Source organism: Podarcis vaucheri, assembly GCF_965113315.1.
Source record: "Podarcis vaucheri genome assembly, chromosome: 1".
Lineage (NCBI taxonomy): Eukaryota > Metazoa > Chordata > Lepidosauria > Squamata > Lacertidae > Podarcis > Podarcis vaucheri.
Genome location: NC_138759.1, coordinates 88,466,157 through 88,482,816, shown reverse-complemented (window position 1 = coordinate 88,482,816; position 16,660 = coordinate 88,466,157). Strand labels below are relative to the sequence as shown.

Here is a 16,660-nt window from a genome sequence, read left to right as displayed (position 1 = left end):
CCCCCCCTCTCAGCCCAAACCCCTATGCTCCCGTGGCCACAGGGTGATTTATTAAGCATGCCCTCCCTCGATGGAACATGTGCTGAGGTTGCCCACGGGAATGTGGGCAGATCTGACAGTCGCACCGCCACAGCCCAGGCTATAATTTCAAAGCCAGCCCCAATCAGTTAAAAATATATTAAAAAATTGGAATATGGGCTTTGCCAGGGAAAATGTTTGTAACCACTTGGCAAGCTCTGGTGTGATAATGAAAGGGTCCAGACTGCTCCTGGGGAATGACCGATTTAGAGACTGCGCTCACATAGGGACTTGGTCATTGGGCACTGCAACCTTAGCCAATATACTCCCCCTTCCCACCCCCAAATATATACACAGCACTCTGAAACCACTGCACAGTGCTGCTAGCAGCTTGTTTCCTATTTGAACATATAGAGGAGGGGAGAAAAGAACACAAATCATGGAGGGGAAAGGGTTAGGAATGGGCTTTTGCCTTAGGACTTACCAGGCAGTGGTCATCACAGCCTAGTCACCTTCTGGTGCTGCAGGCTGTGTAAAGTATCAGTGCCTGTTGTGTTCAAGGGAGTCAGAAAACAGCTATATAGGCACAATAAGAAACTCCATCCATAAGTATTGCAAGGAGGTTAGATATGAGAGTTTCTGTTATTTATCTGAGGTAAGCAAGTGGTCATCTGTTTGCCAAACTCAGGCTACCAGTTTCTCCTGTCTGTTCCTCTGACATGTCTGTGCTGGTATACCGTGCTAGTATACCATGTTGCTCAGAACCCTAGTCTCCCAGCACATCTAAATCCTTTCTCTTTAGGTGTGCTTGATTAATTTCCCAAAGTCAACCAAAACACTTTTTGAGGCTAAGCTTTAGTAGAATGTGCAGCACAATCCTATGCAAAGTAAGTTCCATTAAATTATACCCAGGCAGATGCAGCTTAAGACAAGCCTAAATTAACAGTTATGTTGTGAATTTATTACAGATAAGGCTGCTCTGCATTTTCTCTCATATTTCTCTAATCCAGTTTTCTATCTGTTGAGGGGATTTCTTCCACACCAACTTGTCTTCCAGTGAACCCTTAGATGCTGGGGGCATGTTCAAGGCTGTACATTCACTTCCTGTGGGACACAGGCCAACTCTAATCACCTTTGCAATTCCCCTCGATGAATTTAGCTTGGGTCAGACCAGGCCCTTATCCCCGCTCACTCCTGTACATTGAATGGAGAGTATTGCTAATGGTGGTCAAGCTTTCTTTCTTTGCTGGTTTTCTCATTGAATAATCTCTATAGAACTTGCGAGGAACCCAAGGCTTCCTGAAACGCAGTTGGAAAAGTACTGCTCTAATCCAGGAGTACCCAATGTACTGCCCTCCAGGTGATGTTGGTCTCCTATCAGTCCCAGGCAGCATATTCAATGGTCAGTGCTGATGGAAATTTCAGTCCAACATTATTTGGAGGGCAGTATGTTGCTCCCCTGAATCCAAAAAGACATCCATATTTGCTGTCTCCAAAAAGTATTTTTTCTTCTTCTGACTTATCTGCCCCTAACAGGGCAACACTGTGTCAGCTAAGATGCAAATGTAGATATGATTACCTTTCTTTGATCATCGCTTCTGTTCAACACATTAATGTCTTTGCTGTACCTCTAAATATTCCTTCCTGGCCAGATAAATGGCTTTAATTCACCATCATAAATAATCCCTGCAAGGTAGGATGTGGTCCCTCCTAGATCATTTCCTGCAGAGCAAATGTATATTGTCTGGTGGCCTTTGCTACCCTATCTGCATGCATTAATTAAGTTGCTGACTTCAGAAGGAAATGGAAGTTTGCTGCACATATGGCCTATAGGTAATGTGCTTTCTGATAATCCACAGGCCCTTGATTCTGTGGTGCTGGAGACCCAGACAACTATGCTGTTTTTGCTCTCATTGCTGTTTGGTCCCAACCTTGTTTCGTTATTTGCTTGACTATCAATTGTCTCAAGTCTTTGAAACTCATGCTATACCTGGAATAAAGTATGGAGATGTTTGCCTGACCCCTGGCTTAGATAGAAGCTGTCTGGACTTACAGACTTTACAGGTAACCAGGCCTGAGTGCCTGCCTTCTAAATTTGTACCATTAAAAAAAAAAAGTGGGGATGCTTCCTAGCTAAAATAATTCTACCACTCATTCATTGGCTTCCTAAAAATCCTTCTATCTGCCACACCATGTCTTCCCCATAGAAGCTCTTATTAAATGATGCCTTGGAATACCGGATGCTAGGGACAAATAATAGAGGAGACGCCTTCAAGATGTTTTGGCCTATGGGACCCATCAGCCCAGCCAGCGTGGACACTAGTAATGGACAATGGGAGGTATAGTCCCTAACATCTGGAGGGCACCAGGTTGAGGAATGTTGCTACAGATCAGCCTTCCACCCAACCCCTCATGAGATCTAACATCAGCCTGTCCATCCCCCAGGGTGGGGAGGGGGGGGTGTCTCATGACTATTCTACACCTTTGTCCCACAGAAAGGAATTCTGGCATGTCCTTCATAAAGTGTTGCCTATCTCACAGCTGCAGAATGGATTGTGCTGTGGCTCCCCTGTTCCCTGGCAAACCTTAGTTCTGCCCTCTTGGCCTAGGAGTTGAAGGCTCAGAATCTCTGCCCCAGTGCCCTGCAGATCACTGAGTTCCTAGATGGCCTACTGTGTAAATCCTCTAGTCCTCCTCCCAACCTTAGCCTTGAGCTGCTGGCATCTGATACATACTTGGCCTTGTCAGGTAGTCATAACACAGGCAGCAGCATACCCCCATTTAACTCATGCTGGCGAGCACTCTGCATCCGTCATGCTCGGCTGAGACACAACTTTTTTTGCTGATTTTGTACAGGGACAATCCAAACCACCCGCCCACCTCAGCAACAGCTCCCAGGCAAGGGAATGGCATGTGCACTTTTTGGCATCTTCCCCAGTGACTCCCTTCTGGACATTGCTTGGTAGCGATTTTGCTATCTTTGGGACATTTTTTACTGCAGTGTCTTAGAAAGCTTTGGTTATCTTGTGAAGGAGCTGGTGCATTGGATTCAGGCACATGGAGTCCATAATAAATTATCTGTTGGGGGGGAGGGGGAGAATGAGCAGAATACTGAGGCGACAGTTTAGGCTGCTTGGGGCAGTTTCTGGACTGTTTAAGTAACCTATTAGTAATAAACTAGGTGACATTTGTAGGTGGCCTAAGGTTTCATAAATCATGGCATTGTGGAGTAGTTATAACCTCTTTTTTAGACAATGATTGCTGTGGAAATCCTGAGTTGAATGGGGCTGTGGACCTATGTTGTTCATTTGTAAACAATGCAGATTTCTGAAAATCTGAACAACACATTCAGTTTTGAATTCTGACAGCCTTGAAAAATGTCTCCTTGTTTTGCCTTGAGGAGGAAGACATGATGACATCATGTGAGGAAGTATAATGTGCCTTGTTAGCCAATTAGTATTTGTGTCTTGGAATGGTTCTGTTTATAATAATAATAATAATAATAATAATAATAATAATAATAATAATAATAATAATAATAATTATTATTATTATTATTTATTATTTGTACCCCGCCCATCTGGCTGGGTTTCCCCAGCCACTCTGGGCGGCTTCCACATTAACCAAAAAACACTAAAATATCATACATTAAAAGCTTCCCTGAATAGGGCCGCCTTAAGATGTCTTCTGAATGTCAGGTAGTTGTCCATCACCTTGACATCCGATGGGAGGGCATTCCACAGGGCGGGCGCCACCACCGAAAAGGCCCTCTGCCTGGTTCCCTGTAGCTTCGCTTCTCGCAATGAGGGAACCGCCAGAAGGCCCTAGGCGCTGGACCTCAGTGTCCAGACAGAACGATGGGGGTGGAGACGCTCCTTCAGGTATACTGGGCCGAAGCCGTTTAGGGCTTTAAAGGTCAACACCAGCACTTTGAATTGTGCTCGGAAACGTACTGGGAGCCAATGTAGGTCTTTCAAGACCGGTGTTATGTGGTCTCGGCGGCCGCCCCCAGTCACCAGTCTAGCTGCCGCATTCTGGATTAGCTGTAGTTTCCGAGTCACCTTCAAAGGTAGCCCCACGTAGAGCGCATTGCAGTAGTCCAAGCGGGAGATGACTAGAGCATGCACCACTCTGGCCAGACAGTCAGCGGGCAGGTAGGGTCTCAGCCTGCGTACCAGGTGGAGTTGGTAGACAGCTGCCCTGGATACAGAATTGACCTGCGCCTCCATGGACAGCTGTGAGTCCAAAATGACTCCCAGGCTACGCACCTGGTCCTTCAGGGGCACAGTTACCCTATTCAGGACCACGGAGTCCTCCACACCAGCCCGCCCCCTGTCCCCCAAAAACAGTACTTCTGTCTTGTCAGGATTCAACTTCAATCCATTAGCCGCCATCCATCCTCCAACCGCCTCCAGGCACTCACACAGGACCTTCACCGCCTTCACTGGTTCTGATTTGAAAGAAAGGTAGAGCTGGGTATCATCTGCATATTGATGGACACCCAGTCCAAACCCCCTGATGATCTCTCCCAGCGGCTTCATATAGATGTTAAAAAGCATGGGGGAGAGGACGGAACCCTGAGGCACCCCACAAGTGAGGGCCCAAGGGTCTGAACACTCATCCCCCACCACCACTTTCTGAACACGGCCCAGGAGAAAGGAGCGAAACCACTGTATAACAGTGCCCCCAGTTCCCAACCCCTCTAGACGGTCCAGAAGGATGTTATGGTCGATTGTATCAAAGGCCGCTGAGAGATCCAGCAGAACTAGGAAACAACTCTCACCTTTGTCCCTAGCTCGCCGGAGATCATCAACCAGTGCGACCAAGGCAGTTTCAGTCCCATGATGAGGCCTGAACCCTGATTGGAAGGGATCCAAATGGTCCGCATCCTCCAGGCGTGCCTGGAGTTGTTCAGCAACCACACGCTCAATCACCTTGCCCAAGAATGGAAGATCTGAGACTGGGCGATAGTTGGCCATACTGGCCGGGTCTAAAGATGTTTTTTTAAGAAGCGGTTTAATGACCGCCTCTTTCAGCGGATCTGGGAATGTTCCCTCACAGAGGGAAGCATTCACCACCCCGCAGAGCCCATCGCCCAGCCCTTCCCGGCTAGCTTTTATAAGCCAGGATGGGCAAGGATCAAGGAGACAGGTGGTTGGTTTGAGAGTTAGCTTGTTTGATTACTCGCTTGACTATTTTATATAATAACTTTACTCCAAAAGTTTTGCTTAGGAATTCGTGACATTTGAATATGCTGTACTGGACACATTTTAACCTGGTTTTACATATTTGGTCCTTTGCTACGAGAATCCAACTTGCTTTAAGAACTGAGGCTGCATTCCTATTCCCACTTACCTGGGAGTAAGTCCCACTGAATTCAAAAGTACTTGTCTTCTGGGTAGATACAATTAGGATTGCAGCAAATTGAGATTGAGATGTTTTACAGTTAACCAGCTGCCACCAACAGTCTGCTGCTATCCTGGGCTATTGCAGGAATTAAACTAAATGCAAGACTAGAATGATGTGTGATGATTAACACATCTAGCAGCTTGATGTAACCCCCACTGGGGTGATTACCCAAACTGTGTAGATGCCACTTGGGTGCAAAGAGTGGCTAGCCATCTGAACATGGCTCAGATACTGGACAGCAAAAGCAGATGTTATGTTGTGTTCCGTTACATTACAAAGAGGAAAGAAGGTATTTTGTGCTCTCCTGCTCTCCCTTTCCCTCCAAATGGGTTAAAATGCACTATAAGGATGGGCTTCCTATGGAAACAGTGAGTGCACAGGTGCTATGAATCCACTGGATGGGCAGTTTTAACAGAGGGAACACCAGTTTCTGAGATTTTGGTGTGTTGTTCAGCCTCTGCCATGCTTGGTTCATAGTGGTCTGTTACCTAATGAGGATTGAGCCTTGAGACACTTCTTTTAAAAAACAAATCTGGAGCATTGTCAACACCAGATGGCACCAGAGCTTCCTTAGGCAAGATGACCTTATTTTGTGTTACTTAGGCAAGTTTCTGCTCTACAGAGACATGCTAATAACCCCAACACATCGTTGCTGCCTTAATAGCCCCAAGGGCATCACAGTGGAATATATACCTTCTGATCTCATGGACAGGGCTACAGCTCAGTGGTAGAACACATGCTTTGCATACAGAAGGTTCCAGGTTCCGTCCCCAGCATCTCCACATAAGTCCAGGAAAGACCCCTGTCTGAAGCTCTGAAGACGCACTGCCACTCAGTGTAGACAATACTGAGCTAAATGGGATAATGGTGCAGCACTGTATAAGTTTCCTATGTTCCTGTTATTTATTTATATACCACTTACATCCCCTTCATGGATCACTGCCTTGCCGTGGCGAAGGGGCTTGAATAACTCAGAGAAGCTATGAACTATGCCGAGCAGGGCACCCAAGATGAACAGGTCATAGTGGAGAGTTTTGACCAAACGTGATCCACCTGGAGGAGGAACCGGCAAACCACTCCAGTATCCCTGCCAAGAAAACTCCATGGACAAAGACAACAGGCATATAAAAGTTATGATGCTGGAAGATAAGCCCCTCAGGTCGGAAGGTGTCCAACATGCTACTGGGGAAGAGCGGAGGACAAGTACAAGTAGATCCAGAGCTGATGAAGCGGCTGGGCCAAAGCCGAAGGGACGCTCAGTTGCAGATATGCATGGAAGCGAAAGGAAAGTCCAATGCTGTAAAGAAAAATATTGCATAGGAACCTGGAATGTAAGAACCATGAACCTGGGTAAGTTGGATGTGGTCAAAAATGAGATGGCAAGAATAAATATTGACATCCTGGGCATCAGTGAACTAAAATGGACGGGAATGGGCGAATTCAGTTCGGATGACTATCATATCTACTACTGTGGGCAAGAAAACCGTAAAAGAAATGGAGTGGCCCTCATAGTCAACAAAAGAGTGACGAAAGCTGTACTGGGATGCAATCTCAAAAATGATAGAATGATCTCGATACGAATCCAAGGCAGACCTTTTAACATCACAGTAATCCAGGTTTATGCACCAACTACTGGTGCTGAAGAAACTGAAATTGACCAATTCTATGAAGACTTACAAGACCTTATAGAAGTGACACCAAAGAAGGATGTTCTTCTCATTATAGGGGATTGGAATACTAAAGTAGGGAATCAAGAGATAAAAGGAACAACTGGCAAGTTTGGCCTTGGAGATCAAAACGAAGCAGGGCAAAGGCTAATAGAGTTCTGTCAAGAGAACAAGCTGGTCATCACAAACACGCTTTTTCAACAACACAAGAGATGACTCTACACATGGACATCACCAGATGGGCAGCATCGAAATCAGATTGATTATATTCTCTGCAGCCAAAGATGGAGAAGCTCTATACAGTCAGCAAAAACAAGACCTGGAGCTGACTGTGGCTCAGATCATCAGCTTCTTATAGCAAAATTCAAGCTTAAACTGAAGAAAGTAGAAAAAACCACTGGGCCGGTAAGATACAATCTAAACCAAATCCCTTATGAATACACAGTGGAAGTGAGGAACAGGTTTAAGGATTTAGATTTGGTGGACAGAGTGCCTGAAGAACTATGGGTGGAGGCTCGCAACATTATACAGGAGGCAGCAACTAAAACCATCCCAATGAAAAAGAAATGCCAGAAAGCAAAGTGGCTGTCCAACGAGGCCTTACAAATAGCGGGGGAGAGAAGGCAAGCAAAATGCGAGGGAGATAGTGAAAGATACAGGAAATTGAATGCAGATTTCCAAAGAATAGCAAGGAGAGACAAGAAGGCCTTCTTAAACGAGCAATGCAAAGAAATAGAGGAAAACAACAGAATGGGAAGAACCAGAGATCTGTTCAAGAAAATCGGAAATATGAAAGGAACATTTTGTACAAAGATTACCATAATAAAGGACAAAAGTGGTAAGGACCTAACAGAAGCAGAAGACATCAAGAAGAGGTGGCAAGAATACACAGAGGAATTATACCAGAAAGATATGGATGTCTAGTACACCCCAGGTAGTGTGGTTGCTGACCTTAAGCCAGACATCCTGGAGAGTGAAATCAAATGGGCCTTAGAAAGCACTGCAAATAACAAGGCCAGTGGAAGTGATGGTATTCCAGCTGAACTATTTAAAATTTTAAAAGATGATGCTGTTAAGGTGCTACACTCAATATGCCAGCAAGTTTGGAAAACTCAGCAGTGGCCAGACGATTGGAGATCAGTCTACATCCCAATCCCAAAGAAGGGCAGTGCCAAAGAATGCTCCAACTACCGCACAATTGCACTCTTTTCACACGCTAGCAAGGTTATGCTTAAAATTCTACAAGGAAGGCTCAAGCAGTATGTGGACCGAGAACTCCCAGAAGTGCAAGCTGGATTTCGAAGAGGCAGAGGAACCAGAGACCAAATTGCAAACATGCGCTGGATTATGGAGAAAGCTAGAGAGTTCCAGAAAGACATCTACTTCTGCTTCATTGACTATGCAAAAGCCCTTGACTGTGTCGACCACAGCAAACTATGGCAAGTTCTTAAAGAAATGGGAGTGCCTGATCACCTCATCTGTCTCCTGAGAAATCTCTATGTGGGACAAGAAGCTACAGTTAGAACTGGATATGGAACAACTGATTGGTTCAAAATTGGGAAAGGAGTACGACAAGGCTGTATATTGTCTCCCTGCTTATTTAACTTATATGCAGAATTCATCATGCAAAAGGCTGGGCTGGATGAATCCGAAGCCGGAATTAAGATTGCCGGAAGAAATATCAACAACCTCAGATATGCAGATGACACAACCTTGATGGCAGAAAGTGAGGAGGAATTAAAGAACCTTTTATTGAGGGTGAAAGAGGAGAGCGCAAAATATGGTCTGAAGCTCAACATAAAAAAAACGAAGATCATGGCCACTGGTCCCATCACCTCCTGGCAAATAGAAGGGGAAGAAATGGAGGCAGTAAGAGATTTTACTTTCTTGGGCTCCATGATCACTGCAGATGGTGACAGCAGTCATGAAATTAAAAGACACCTGCTTCTTGGCAGAAAAGCAATGACAAACCTAGACAGCATCTTAAAAAGTAGAGAATCACCTTGCCAACAAAGGTCCGAATAGTAAAAGCTATGGTTTTCCCAGCAGTGATGTATGGAAGTGAGAGCTGGACCATAAAGAAGGCTGATCGCCGAAGAATTGATGCTTTTGAATTATGGTGCTGGAGGAGACTCTTGAGAGTCCCATGGACTGCAAGAAGATCAAACGTATCCATTCTTAAGGAAATCAGCCCTGAGTGCTCACTGGAAGGACAGATCTTGAAGCTGAGGCTCCAATACTTTGGCCACCTCATGAGAAGAGAAGACTCCCTGGAAAAGACCCTGATGTTGGGAAAGATCGAGGGCACAAGGAGAAGGGGACGACAGAGGATGAGATGGTTGGATGGTGTTCTTGAAGCTACCAGCATGAGTTTGATCAAACTGCGGGAGGCAGTGAAGGACAGAAGTGCCTGGCGTGCTCTGGTCCATGGGGTCACGAAGAGTCGGACACGACTAAACGACTAAACAACAACACCACCACTTACATGCCAAAATGGGTCTAATGGCTCTCCTATGAATATGTGGAGAATCCCTTTCTAGAATGACAAGTGCAGAGATTTTGCTCATCCTCTGCAGTCATTGCCATAATGTCCTCTGCCATCATGGGGCTTACAGTCCAGAGTAACATGGGGCACTTGAGCCTTAGCTTTGTGCAAAGAATCAGTGCTTGTCTTAGTGAGAGACCATAGGCTTTGAGATACACAGAGCACAATTTCTGGCAGTGGCTTAGAGAAAGCAGTGGGGGTCACCATGCCCTGGGATTTACTACCACCTTGATTTCTGCCAGTATTACCATTGTAGAGGGGAGTGAATGGATGGAGAAAGCAAGGAAGGGTGGCAATGACCCGCCACGGTGCCTGCCCTGGGTACACTGTTTTTGTTCTGTGCCAGTCCCCTGCTGTTTACTTTTCCTTGAGTTATGACTATGTCTTTGCCTTTGATCTGGCACCTCCAGCTGCCTGTTGGCTATTCTTGCCCTACCTTTGGGGTTCATTCACCTGCCAGTTTTACAACTCACCACAGGCTGGACTTGATGAAAATGCTGATCTCAATGGTTATAAGCAAAACCTTTTGTTTGCGGTCCCTCTTGTGGGGTATGAAGGGGACAAAGGTTTATCTAAACCTAGGCTCCTCTCAAAAGCAAATCCACCCACTACTCCCTCCCTGCAAACAAGTCAACTGTTCCTCAGGAAAAGAGCAGGGGTACTGCAGGAAAAAGCATCTACAGAGGAACAGATTGAACAAGATGGCTCAAGCAGGCAAGCCAAACCATGTGCTATAGAGAAAAGCACAGTTTGTAGATGCAATGACCATTAACAATTGCTCAAGTCCCTGGCAATCCCTTCCTTTCATTTTCCTTAGTGGTATACCTCTGGCCAATGTGTTTGCCTTCTCCTTTTAGAGACATGCAGGAAAACACACAGTAGTTCTGTTCTGTTTCTGTTTTGAATATGGTATTCTGGACCATATTGTATCAGTGAACAGAGTGAACGCTCCCTAAAATTGCTGAGGTACTGAATTATACTGGGTGGATATAATCACACTGTCACTATGAATAGGTCATAACACTAGGTTTCATTTGAAAAAGCACCTCCTTCTAGCCTTCATGGCTGTAAAAGGTGAATGCAGCATTTGCCAAAGACTCTGTGGGCCTTTCCAGTGGTTGCACATATTATTCTGGATGCTTGTCAACTCAGTGCCATAATGTACAACATAATGTGTGGGGTGGGGCAGCTTTATTTCAAAGGAGCAGCTTTTCATTATGCTCGTATTGGTAAAATGAGATATTTGTGTCCTCCTTTGCATAGCCTCCAAAGAAAAGAGAAACAAAATCATAAAGTGTAATAAAATGGTGAGAGGCTGTGCTGCAGGCACAGTTGTTAAAGGGCTTCATGGAACAGCAAATGAGTACTCAAAACTTCCAAGTGGTAAGGAGAAACAAAAAATATGATAACATCGGCATGGCAAAGGGTTGTCACTCATCTCCAATCATGTTATGGGCCATAGTCAGTAGGTGCCCACAATCCTGCAGCATTTGCAATCCAAATGTGTGTATGATTAGGGGAGACGAGTGGTTGCATTTGCTGTGTGGCATAATATTATCCTTTCAGTACTGGGAATATGTGATTTTCCTGCAGCAGAAGCACTTTGAAGGAAAGTGTCTGGATTCCTCAGAAGAACCAAGTAACATAAGCACATACAAATAAAAGCATTTTCTGTGAAGGCTTTGGTTACACTGGAAGGGCCTTTCATTAGCAACTGCAAGAATAAGCCTTTTCATCCTGTTATTCCCTGTCATAGCCTATAGGTTCATTTCCAATACTCCTTAACTGCCTACCCTTGGTGATTATATCCTCTGCATCCCAACCTCCTTGCTTTCTTTAACAGTACTTTTGCCATCATGACAGCTTAATTTGGTGTGTGTGGTCATCTCCCAACTGTGTAGTTGCCTCTTCTGTTGATGTGGAACCATTTACTTCCATTGAACCCAAAGTGATAGATCGAAGAGCAGGTGCATTATTTATATCATTTGCAGAATGTGCTCTAGTCCAGTGTTTCCCAACCTTTTTGGGGCAACGGCACACCTGTTTAATGAAAAAAATCTCGCGGCACACCACCATTACAGCCCCGTGACGTCAGCGCGCAGCGTCACGCCGGGAGGGACGCACGAAAGTGAAAGTTTTTTCCCTCCCCCTGGCCGGGGAACCTCCAAGCTTTGGGGGTGGGAGGAGGCAGCAGAGCGAGGGACTGAGGGATGGCAGCAACTGAGGCGGCGGCGGCTGTTGTGGTGGTGGCGGCGATAGCGGGCGGAGGAGGGGGCGGCGGCGGGGCTTGAGGAGCCGTCGCCGGGAGTTGCTGCTGCTGTTGTTGCTGCTGCTGCCCGGACATGCCGGCCTCCTCCTCCTCCGCTGTCTCGCGCTCCTCCCTTTTGCACGCGCTGCCCCACCGCTCGGCACCACCACCGCGGAGCCGCCCCCGGCTCGACGCGGATCCTCGCCGCCGCCGCCTCTCACCGCCCGACTCGCCCGCCTCCCTCCCACGGCACACCAGCCAACGTCTCACGGCACAGTAGTGTGCCGCGGAACACCGGTTGGGAAACACTGCTCTAGTCACAATGCAATGGCAGAGCCTTTCGCCTGAACTTGTAGCAGGCAAATGTCTGCTCATTTTGGTGAAGGAGAAACACACGCTTCCATTACAGTGAGAGTGATTCATATGGACCCAGCTTCATGTCACAAACCTCATGTTGTAGGGAAGGAAGTTGATAGGCAGAGTCCCACTACTCTGCATCGTGAAGCTGAGGCTTCCATTCAGACTTCTGTACACAACAGAAATTGATGACGTCAGATTATTCCCAGATTATTTTACATGACTTCTGCCACTCAGTAGGATATCTCCCAAATTAGTGATCCCAGCCTCCTTTAGTTTCTTGGACCTCACATTAATATTTTCTAGGATGTTGGCATTTGGATAGAATAGGAAGATCTCCACATCTGAAGAATAAGCTTCCCTCACCCCACCACATGTAGCGGAATATCCTTGTAGCTCAGTGACAGATCAGCTGCTTTACAGGAAGGTTCTGGGTTCAGTTCCTAATATCTCATCTTGCAGAGGTGGGGAAGACCACTGCATGAAGCCTTGAAGAGTGGTTGCTAGTCAGAGCAGACAACACTAGACTATACTGGAGCAATGGTGCAGCCCAGTATAAGGCAGTTTAACATGTTTAATCTAATATATGCAAATGACCAGTTGCCAGAGGGAAGCTGGAGCCCTACTTGATGCTAAAATGGTCCTGAAAGAGTTTAGGGTGGTTTGGGAGTTGTATCAAGACCTGTGTGACATTCCTCTCTCACTCCCCACCCCTTTCTGCCAGCCTGCTGTCCCCTCTACTATTAGCTGGGAGCCTTGTGCCACTCCTATGGCCTGGAGTGGGAGGAGTGGGTGACAGGCACTGCCTTTGGACTCTGGCCTTGAGCAGCTCAGTGGGTGAGTGCCTGGAGAGGAACTGCCCTGTTATCTGTTACACTTTGTTCTCCCGACTGTTTGGGTGTGGAGCAGGCACAGTGCACAGAGAAGTTATCTCTGGAAGCCTTTGAAATGCAGGCAGCAGGCTGGGCTCACTGTGTTCAGGGGTGGGTGTAGGCCTTGTGCCCCTCACCCTGTGATGATAGCTCTCCTCACCATTTTGTCATAAAAGAGGGGGGGGACTGTTTCACAGCTCTTCCTCATCAGTGTGTGTATCTGGGTGCCCAAACTTTTTTCAAAGTGAACATGTGTGAGGGCTGGCCAAAGTTGTTGAGCTTTTTACAATTTCACCCCAAAGTTGTTCAGCTTTTTTAGGATTGAAGTTTACCTTGAAGTTGCTGGGCTTTTTTAAAAAGGATTTTACCCCAGGACATATACTCCCACGGGGGCTGGATTAAATTGATCAGCGGGCTGGATTAGGCCCCCGAAATGGACTTTGCACATGCCTGGTGTAGGTAGCAGCAGCAGCTGGGATCTCCTCCTCCAAACACTGTAGCTACCCCCTTTTGGATCTAGTGAAACTGGGCATCTTTCCCATTTTATTCTAGCTTCCAGATTGAAAATTGGAAATCCTTTCATGTATAGTGAGAATTTCCCCAGGAAGTGATACTCAAAGCACTGATTGTTTTTGCAGTGAGAGCCATTGCAAGAATTAATCTATGAGGCTCCTTATATCAGGTCAGTGTTTTTGTCCATCTAGCCCAGTATTGCCTGCTCTCCTGAATATCAGGCAGAGATCCCTGCCCTCACCTGCTACATCACCCATTTAACTGGAGGTACCGAGGATTGAACCTGGACCATCTGTATGCAAAGCATGTGCTCTATCACTAAAATATTATCTCTCCCCAATTATGGCTGTTTAGTATGTAGTACAACTACTGAGATGCCTTTCCTATCACACGCATTATTGGTAACACTGTAGTACAGAATCAGCATCCTTCTAAGTGCCTATCTGGTGAGCTGCACAGTGGTACCTTGGTTCTCAAACTTAATCCATTTCGGGAGTTGGTTTGACTCCCGAAACCAGTGCTTTTTTCTGGGGGGATGCAGGGGTACGCATACCCCTAAACATTTTGTGAATCTAAGTTTGGCCTCATTGAGGGGCAGTATTTCAATATCAGTAGGAAAATGAGAGTACCCCTAAACAATTTTTGTGAAAAAAGCTCTGCCCAAAAACATTCAAAAACCAAGGCACAGCTTCTGATTGGATGAAGGAGCTTCCTGCACTCAAGAGGAAGCCGTGTCGGACGTTCGGCTTCCAAAAAACATTCGCAAACCAGAACATTTACTTCCTGGTTTGCGGCGTTCGGGAGCCGATTTGTTCAGAAGCCAAGTCATTTGAGTACCAAGGTACCACTGTAGTTGAAATGAGGCTGTCTTGTGTTGCGTAGTCTAGTTTCTTGTATTCCCACCTCTGACATGCTTCATAGCTAGCTTGACATGCTTCCCTTTTGCTTCACAGATTTTGCCCCAGGCTTGCTGCCTGGGAGATGGGCACCAATTCACTTCTAACCTGAAAGAGCTCTATGTGTCAGTGTCCCAAAAGCAGGCTAGGGCAGCTTGCAAACGGCACTGGGAAGGTGAGTAAATGAATCATGCAATGGGAAAGATGTGTCTACTGCAACACTACTCTTGTGAAGATAGGAATACATCTGGCAATGGCCAAAACAGGAATAATCTTAACTTTGATGTTTTTGAACTGCCACAAAATAGCCATGCAATTTTCCTGATGCATCTCCAGATGGGCTGCTTCTAGCTCAAAAAAAGAAAGAAAGCTAGTCTACCCACAAGAGAGTGAAACAACCTCTTGATGTGCCATTTTTATGTGTATTATTCTCTTGTACAGTCTTGCTATTTCTCCTTGCAATTCCTGCTCATCTGTCTTAAGCACTGGCCACTCTGGCCATTATCGTTCATGCTTTAGTACAGGGATGAGGAACCTTTTTCAGCCCCAAAATCACATTCCTTTCTGGGCAGTCTTTCAAGGGCCACGTTCACATGTATTGTCTGTTCACTTTTGCCTTTGGCTCCTGCCCACCACTGGCATGTATCTTTGTACAATAGGCTAGAATCTATACCAGGGGCTGCCAACCTTTTTGGACTTGTGAGCACATTTTGAATTTTGAAGAAATACTGGGAGAGCCAGTCACAAAATAACTGCTGTTGGAGGACATGACATAACACAAAATTAGAGAGCCAACCACCCCCAACAACCTGATGCTTACACAATATCATAACTAAACACTGGAAGAACCTATCGGGAGTGAACATAGACCATGGGTACCGAAATTTGTGGGAAACCACGCTACTAGAGAAGTTAACCAACAAACTCAAACTAACACAGGGACAAGCAAAGGAGGACACCTTCACCTCGGTGCATAGCTGTCAACATTTCCCTTTTTTAAAGGGAAATTCCCTTATTCCGAATAGGATTCCTTGCAAGAAAAGGGAAAAGTTGACAGCTATGTCCCGGTGTGGTTCCCCTTTATCACAAACACAGCACAACGGGACAATGACCTATCCCCCCACAACAGCATAAAAATCAATATGGCTTGCCTGCCCCAACAACCTAGCCCTCCCCCCAAAAAACAAGCCACACTGCATTCAGCTGAATGAAATCAACCAAGCTTGGGAACCCCTAACCCAGGCTTCCTCAGCCTTGGCCCTCCAGATGTTTTGAGACTACAATTCCCATCATCCCTGACCATCGGTCCTGCTAGCAAGGAATTATGCGAGTTGTAGGCTGAAAACATTTGGAGTGCTGGGGTTTAGGAAGCCTGCCCTAACCTCTCGCATTATCAATAATAAATAAATACATAAACAAAGGACCTACCCATGTGATGCTGACACAACCCACCTAAACTAATACAGTAATAGGCAATAGAATAAAAGAACAATACCTCCCAACTCTCTCCCCCCCCCACTCCTTTCCCCCAAACTGCAATATGTCTATGACAAAAGGGTCTCTCACCAAACATAAATGAACTGTGAAAAAGACTATGAATTGAACGTGGAGACAATAGAGGTACCTTTCCCTGTTTATCCGTTTGCTTTCTAAAACAAAATCTCCTTCATAAAAACTACTTTTTTAAAAAGGAATTTGCACATTCTGCCCCATAACCTCCTTTCTAGAAGAGCTAGAGACTTACTTTAAAAAAAAGAAAAAGTGAAAGCTCAGAGTCTGTTGCACCTGCCCAGGCACACCATTGGAAACCTTCACAGACACCATGGTAAAGACCCCTAATTTATACACACTTGCACACCCTTCTCTATACTCCATGTAGGCAAGGAAGAGTCAATCAGTGTACAAAGAGACATTAAGGCCAGGCAAAAAGACTTGATGATCTGAAGGAAGGCCAGCAAGGGTTATAGCCTGGGGAGGGAGTGTGGTCTGGAGAGAAGCCTGGAGAGCTGCATCTGGCGTTAGACATGGGGTTCCCCATCCCTGCTTTAGTTATTCCAAGGTTGGATTGCCATAATCCACTCCATATGATGCTGCCTTCAAAGTCTATTCAGAAGCTTCAGCTAGTACATAATGCA

General features: G+C 45.9%; 1 protein-coding gene and 1 long non-coding RNA gene across 6 annotated transcripts in view; one reads left to right on the top strand and one right to left on the bottom strand.

Moving 5' to 3' along the window:
* LOC309520384 overlaps positions 1-16,660 on the bottom strand; it is a 119,832-nt gene that overhangs the window by 54,723 nt on the left and 48,449 nt on the right. The window lies entirely within an intron of this gene.
* NHEJ1 (non-homologous end joining factor 1) overlaps positions 1-16,660 on the top strand; it is a 121,490-nt gene that overhangs the window by 100,373 nt on the left and 4,457 nt on the right. For all 3 annotated transcript variants that reach the window (XM_082201943.1, XM_082201941.1, XM_082201942.1), the window contains one exon: positions 14,583-14,700. In XM_082201943.1, the coding sequence (XP_082058069.1) occupies positions 14,583-14,700 (118 nt within the window). The remainder of the gene's footprint in view (positions 1-14,582; positions 14,701-16,660) is intronic.